Source organism: Nanorana parkeri, unplaced genomic scaffold (genome assembly GCF_000935625.1).
Source record: "Nanorana parkeri isolate BGI_ZX_2015 unplaced genomic scaffold, ASM93562v1 scaffold113, whole genome shotgun sequence".
Lineage (NCBI taxonomy): Eukaryota > Metazoa > Chordata > Amphibia > Anura > Dicroglossidae > Nanorana > Nanorana parkeri.
The window spans coordinates 1,662,953-1,669,463 of record NW_017306381.1 but is presented as its reverse complement, the minus strand read 5'-3'; the positions used below and the strand labels follow the sequence as shown (position 1 = coordinate 1,669,463).

The 6,511-nt window shown below is 46.3% G+C and overlaps 1 protein-coding gene across 1 annotated transcript in view; it reads right to left on the bottom strand.

The window, feature by feature from the left end:
* Nucleotides 1-1,175: 1,175 nt before the first annotated feature.
* The window catches only part of PTPN6 (protein tyrosine phosphatase, non-receptor type 6), a 50,984-nt gene continuing 45,648 nt past the window's right edge, over nucleotides 1,176-6,511 (bottom strand). Inside the window, exons 12-15 of the mRNA XM_018553180.1 lie at nucleotides 6,026-6,177; nucleotides 3,232-3,311; nucleotides 3,004-3,134; nucleotides 1,176-1,381 (exon numbers count right to left, since the gene is read on the bottom strand). Coding sequence (XP_018408682.1) covers nucleotides 3,011-3,134; nucleotides 3,232-3,311; nucleotides 6,026-6,177 — 356 coding nt within the window. The 3' untranslated portion in view covers nucleotides 1,176-1,381; nucleotides 3,004-3,010. The remainder of the gene's footprint in view (nucleotides 1,382-3,003; nucleotides 3,135-3,231; nucleotides 3,312-6,025; nucleotides 6,178-6,511) is intronic.

The following is a 6,511-nucleotide window of genomic DNA, read 5'->3' as shown; positions in this document are numbered from 1 at the left end:
CAGCACCAATCACAGGTGCTGAGACATTTCCCGATCTCTGCAGCTGTGGACCGGGATAATGTCTCAGTACCTGTGATTGGTGCTGTCAGCTTCCTGGCGGGCTCGGCACGTGGAGCTGCGAACATGCCCAAGCACATCACTATTCTGAAGTGCAGTAGACTCCCTATTCCCAGCTCCCCCCAATAAGATTTCTTATACTGCGATATGTAAAATCTGGGCGGGATGTCTGCACCCACTGTGGATGGTTAGAGTGATAATGAAGGAGCCGGCATCGCTGACACAAGGGTGTTGGCCGTATGTAACTGAAGCTTAGAATAAGAAGATGAACTATATAGACACCATGTATTGGGATTTGTAGGTTTGTAGCCCCAGAGGTGTTGACCAACCATGATGCTCGAACATTAATGATTATGTGAGCACCACCTCCTGTTTCTATAAGTTTCTTGGCACAATGGCAAATTGTTATTAAAGAAGAACTCTGAGCATTTTAAAAATGAACCCTTGCAGTGGGGCTAATGCGCCCGCCCTCCCTCCCTCCCCGTGAGCTTCTCACAATGTGCAGCAACTCGGATAGAGCCCGTCTCATTTAGATAGATTCAGATATCTTCTCTTAAAAACACTGACTAATGCGTAATAAAGCCGAGGCGCAGTTTGGCATCTTCGTTGTGGGCACTGCATAGCCTTGCCCCAGCACTGATCCTGCTATGAGTAGCCATCTTTAGGCACTACATGTTATAGGGTGACAACACTCTGTCCCTGTCTCCTAATTGTGCTCCTGCGTTGTCACCCTGGCATCGGGCTTACAAGCGGCTGTTTCAGCACACATTACACAGGGACGGTCCACTGTTGTTGGCATCAGGAAACCCACCCTGAGAAATGCCACGGAGCCATCACTGGAATGCATGTAGACAGAAAGAGGCTGCAGGAGATCGGCAGCACTGATACATGACAAAGGTTGATAAAAGGTGAAAACCATTTTGTTCTTCATCTAGATGGTAGTTGATGGTGATGATGATACACAGTCCTCCAGCAGTTAGGGTTTATATCTACTAAAAGCTAAAGTGTATAAATACAGGAGAACATGGAACGATTGATTTGTTTCATGTTACAGTTCATGTGTCATACAAGTTACACGAATGTAATAAAGAAGAAGCCCGGCGTCCATCTGTGCGCAACACTTTATTAAATTATCAATTTCATATCATCATTCAAGTAAACATTTTCCAGGTCAGGTTGGGAAGTGACATACGTGGAGGGGTAGGCAGCAAAAGGTTGAACAGAAGGTACATACAAAAGGGGAGCACACGTGTGGACAATGTGTGGTTCAAGCTGCCGGAATACTGTACTGGTTACGCCCAGGAACTGGCGGCACGCTGAAGATCTGCTGGAGGAAAAATCATGGTAACATCAAGATTTAAGGAGAAATCCCACCAAAAAACTCAGCATTAGAGTGGACTGGGAACAGGTTTTCGATGTCCTGGACCCTGGAAGGAAGATCTCGCTCTCCCCTGGATCTGGTTATGATGCTCCTCCCCTGGTCTGGTTGTGATGCACCTCCCTTGGTCTGCTTATGATGCACCTCCCCTGGTCTGGTTGTGATGCACCTCCCCTGGTCTGGTTGTGATGCACCTCCCCTGGTCTGGTTGTGATGCACCTCCCCTGGTCTGGTTGTGATGCACCTCCCCTGGTCTGGTTCTGATGCTCCTCCCCTGGTCTGGTTCTGAGGCTCTTCCCCTGGTCTGGTTGTGATGCACCTCCCCTGGTCTGGTTGTGATGCACCTCCCCTGGTCTGGTGGTGATGCACCTCCCCTGGTCTGGTGGTGATGCACCTCCCCTGGTCTGGTTGTGATGCACCTCCCCTGGTCTGGTTCTGATGCTCCTCCCCTGGTCTGGTTCTGATGCTCCTCCCCTGGTCTGGTTCTGATGCTCCTCCCCTGGTCTGGTTCTGATGCTCCTCCCTAGTCTGGTTCTGATGCTCCTCCCTGGCCTGGTCGTGACGCTCCTCCCTGGCCTGGTTGTGACCGGACTTTCTGCCAGGCTACAACTATCACAACACTACAAATTCCCTCCATAGGTCTATAGAACACATGATGTGGAAACGATGCATACCTCATCCTGTACTGGATTCTCCATAGGAGTATACATGGAGAACCTACAAGCATGGTAGGTGAAATGCAAACCTTAGCTTGTTACCATCATGTTGGGATGGGGAAGAGAACTTGGATCATGGAAGGAACCCAACCTGATAGGACCCATAAGTCTGCACCAGTCTACACCCAAAATGGAGGAATAACAGGTCATAATAGTAGCAATACTCCCAAACTGCAGTCATCTTCTGTTACCCATGAGGCCTCGAGATCTGTCCCAAATTGGAGTAAAGTTGATCAGAAGCTAAGCCTTGCCCTCACAATTTAAACAGCAGGGTGTGTGAGCTTCCATGGACAACAAGGGACTTGGCCTCAAATATGACCCAGTAAAAATTATGCTAAATCCTTCACCATTGGAAGACAGCACCTAACTGCACTGTTTCACAAAGTAACATTTAATGAATCATGGTACAGGTGCCCTTTAAAGCTAACCTCCAGGCAAATTTACGAAAGTAATTCAGTTATGTGTTCATCAAAACCACCTGAACTAGAAGAGGAAGGGGCAGCACTCTGAGCCAGTCAGGTCTACTGAATGCATATTTTTGGCAATGAACATGCTACCAGGAGGAAAGAGTATAGGGATGCCTCATTAGTATTCTGCTGCTCCTTCACCATCCAGTCACAGGCTGGGGGAGGGGGGTGATCAGGCTCTATAGATAAATTGATCCAAAGAAGTTGGGTCACCACGCTGACAGGGTTGTATAAATCTCAGGACTGGATGGATAAGACCAAAAACCCTTCAGCAGCTAAAACAGCTCCAATATATGAATTTCAACTGTGTATTCATCTGTTTGCCTGGAGTTCAACTCTGAAGATATAGACGGTGAGCTCACATCAGGAGCCTTCCGCTACTTACCTCTGCGTTACTTTTTCTTCACTGAGTTTCGGGGCTTTTCTCGCTCTGATGATGATGTTTTCTTGTTGACTTTTTCTTTTTTATCTTTCCTGGCATTCAGATTCTCATAGAGGGTTCCCTCATCTTTAGGCCTGATGTGTATATATAGGATAATCAGATATGAATGCATGTACATTGGGTGAAGAGAAAACACTCTCAATGCTTGACTAGGTGCACAGGAAATCTTACTTTGATGGACTCCGGGTTACTTTTAGCTTGGACATGGAAGGCGCAAGGTTTCCGTATTCTGACTCTGCAACCTTTGTTCTCTACATGGGGAAAGAAAAACAACCATGCGACTCAACTTTTCAAAGCAAGTTATATATTCCATAACTAGAAGTTTGTGAACAGCCGACCATTACTCCTACTATGTGGGCAAAAGTATGTGGACTGGACACCCCTCCGAGTCATTGAGTTCAGGTGTTTCTTGCGAAGGGTACTGTGTTTGCTACATTTGAGACAGTTGGGCGCTTTCATCTCTGTGGCACCAGTTGGGTGAACCTTTTCTGTTCCGACATGACTGTTCTCCTGTGTACAAAACAAGCTCCGTAAAGATCTTGTTTAATGCATTTGGTATGGGGGAACTCAAGTGGCCTGCAAAGAACTCAACCCCAATGAACACCTTTTGGATGAACTGGAACACTGTGTGTCAGGTTTTCTTCTGCCACATAAGTACCTGATCTCACAAAGACACACTTCAGAATCTTGTGGAATGCCTATCTAGAAAAGTGGAGGTTGTGGAAGCTTAAAGGGGAGGTGGCAACTCTATATTAATTAGACATGTGCAGCCGCAAAAAAATTGTTTCGTTTAGTTTCGGATTTAGTTTATTTAGTATTCCCGAAATCAGGTCCTGTATGTGTTTTCGGATCGGATTCGGTATTCGGACAAATTTCAGAAATTTTGAGTTTTGTGTGAACGGACGAATGTTCGTACGCACGTACGTAGCAGAATTGGCACAGTTGACATTTCTGGTTGCTGTGCTCTAGTCTTCACTATTAAAGGGACATTAAAATCCTTTTCTTCATTTTTGTTTTTTATCCGTTTAAACATTGACGGCGCGCGCACAGGAACATGAAGTAATGTTTTGTTTTTATCTTCACACTATGAAATCCTCTTTTTGAAGTCATTATCGTAAATTTCTAATTTAGTTTCTGTCAGGACGAAATTCGTACCGAATCCGAAATTTCGGATCCGGAATTTCGGATTTGGATGGATTTGGACATGGTACATTTGGGAAATTTGGATGCTCCGAATCCACGAACTTCCGAAATTTCGTCTGAATTTCGTTTCGGAACTAAACGAATCTTACATGTCTAATATTAATGGCCTTAGTTTTGGAATGGGATGTCTACCAAGCTTCTATAGGTGTGCTGGTCAGGTGTCCACAAATCTTTGGCCATATTATGTATTTTATGTACATGGAAGCACTAGAACGTTACATTGTAGGAGAGTTAAGTGTGACAAGCAAGGTTATTCTGTAATTAAAGGAGAACTATGGGGTTAGGGCTTTTCTCCATAGTTCTCCCTAGGGTAAGGGGAGGACACAAACTAGCGTCCTCCCGTCACCCTAAGCTCAGTATACCGCGAGCTACAGCTCCCTGTATACTGAGACGCCGCAGCTGAAGCGGATCCGGACAATTATGTCTGGATCCGCCCAGCTGCGTGAGTGACAGCTGGCTCTGCCTATCTAGAGGCAGAGCCAGCTGTACCCGCCCCCTCCCCCGTCCGTTCCGCCAGTCAGCGCTGGAGGATCGGAGCGGGGAGGGGGGAATCCAGCCCCTCCCTTGTCACGGCAGAGAGCCGTGACAGGATCGAGAGGTGAGCGAACGCCGGAATGTGTTCGCTCACCTCCCGATCTACTGAGCCGACCTGTGACAGTCTCATTGTCACAGGTCGGCTAGAACTATGAGGCGAGTGAAAAGCACTCACCTCATAGTTCTCCTTTAAAGAAGAACTCCGGCTACCCCAGCACTGCAAGGGTTAAGTGCTCATTTTGGTCTAGGGCAGGGGTGGGCAGTTCTCCTTTTAAAGATAAACAAAACATGGAAGCTTCGTCTTCTGAAAATACTAGCTTTCTGATTGTATCTGTCTGTACTACTTCTGAGACATGGACCTGGAACAAGTAAATGAATGCCAGGGTAAAGTCAGAATTTCTGATCTCTTTAATTGTTCCAGGTCAGTGATTTCATTAGCCATTTGATTAACATGACAACCAGGGAACCATCAGTTTTAGAGAAAGAGAGGATAGCAATGGCGGCCTCCATATTTCTTTCATCACAGATATCCTTAGAGAGACGCTCATCTTTCCAATGCAGGGCACAGTTACAGTGTCTCTGCAAAGGCCCCTCAACCCTCTTATACTGATATATGTTTTCCTATTGCTCCTCCACAATAACCAGCACAGGTTTAAAGGAGCATGTGACCTCCCATGTGACTGTACTTACTGGTCAGGAAACACTGGTAAGTGTCCAGTACGGGAATTTGGACAATGGTGAGAGCACAGTGTGGGGATGTGGACACTACTGAGTGATTAGTATACTTGGTGGAGGCACAGACTCTGAATACTGAAGAATATCTGTGCTGGGGACCTGCCATACTTCTAGTGCAAGACTCAGGAAGGGGCCAGGTTTCTCATGTAATCTAAAGGTGCCCATACACCTTGCGATTGTCGTACGATAATCGCGGGAAATCCTGCGATTGTACGATAATCGGCAGGTGTATGGAAGGCGTGCGACCGTTTCTACTGTACGTTAACAGCACACCTATGACTAGTGTCAACAATCCATCTTCTTTAGTGATGCAGACTGCCAAATAACAATGTTTCGAGGCCACGCAGGGTCCCCTTCATCAGGTTTTAATATGACGATGTGGTACTAGGTTTCTGATGTGGCACATGCAGTTCACCCTTGGTGGCAGACCCCACCAGCACTAAAACTTTCATTTGCTATCTCTTTTACTACAAGTAACAAAAGATGACGGTACCTCTAACGCTTTAAGTTTGTACTTTGCTGAGTCCATGTAATGTGCAATGGAGGAATAGATAAACCTATATTGAGCTTCTGTCTGGACCATTCCTGAGCGCTGGGATCGTACCATCTGAATGGTTTTCTGCACATCTATGTCGCAGTCTAGACCTGGGAAAGACACAACATCAGTCTGAGAAGGCCAAGCTGGAGTCATGTGCAAGTAACACCAGCAACGGACGACAATATTTCCAAAATAGGCTGACATATAAGATACAGGTGCCCTCCCAAAGTGTGGTCCATCTAGTAGCTATGGCCTATGTATGTGACCAATGATGACAGACAGCAGGCAGTACAGATTCTATTACTTGATATTAGACAAATGCTTTAGCGTGCAAAATTTGACTTGGCGCCATGTATGTCATTCCTGTAGTCCAAAGCTGATATCTCTGCCCTTTCAAAAGCTGCCCATTCCCCTGGAAACTTGCTAAGAGGTCGTGGGGGG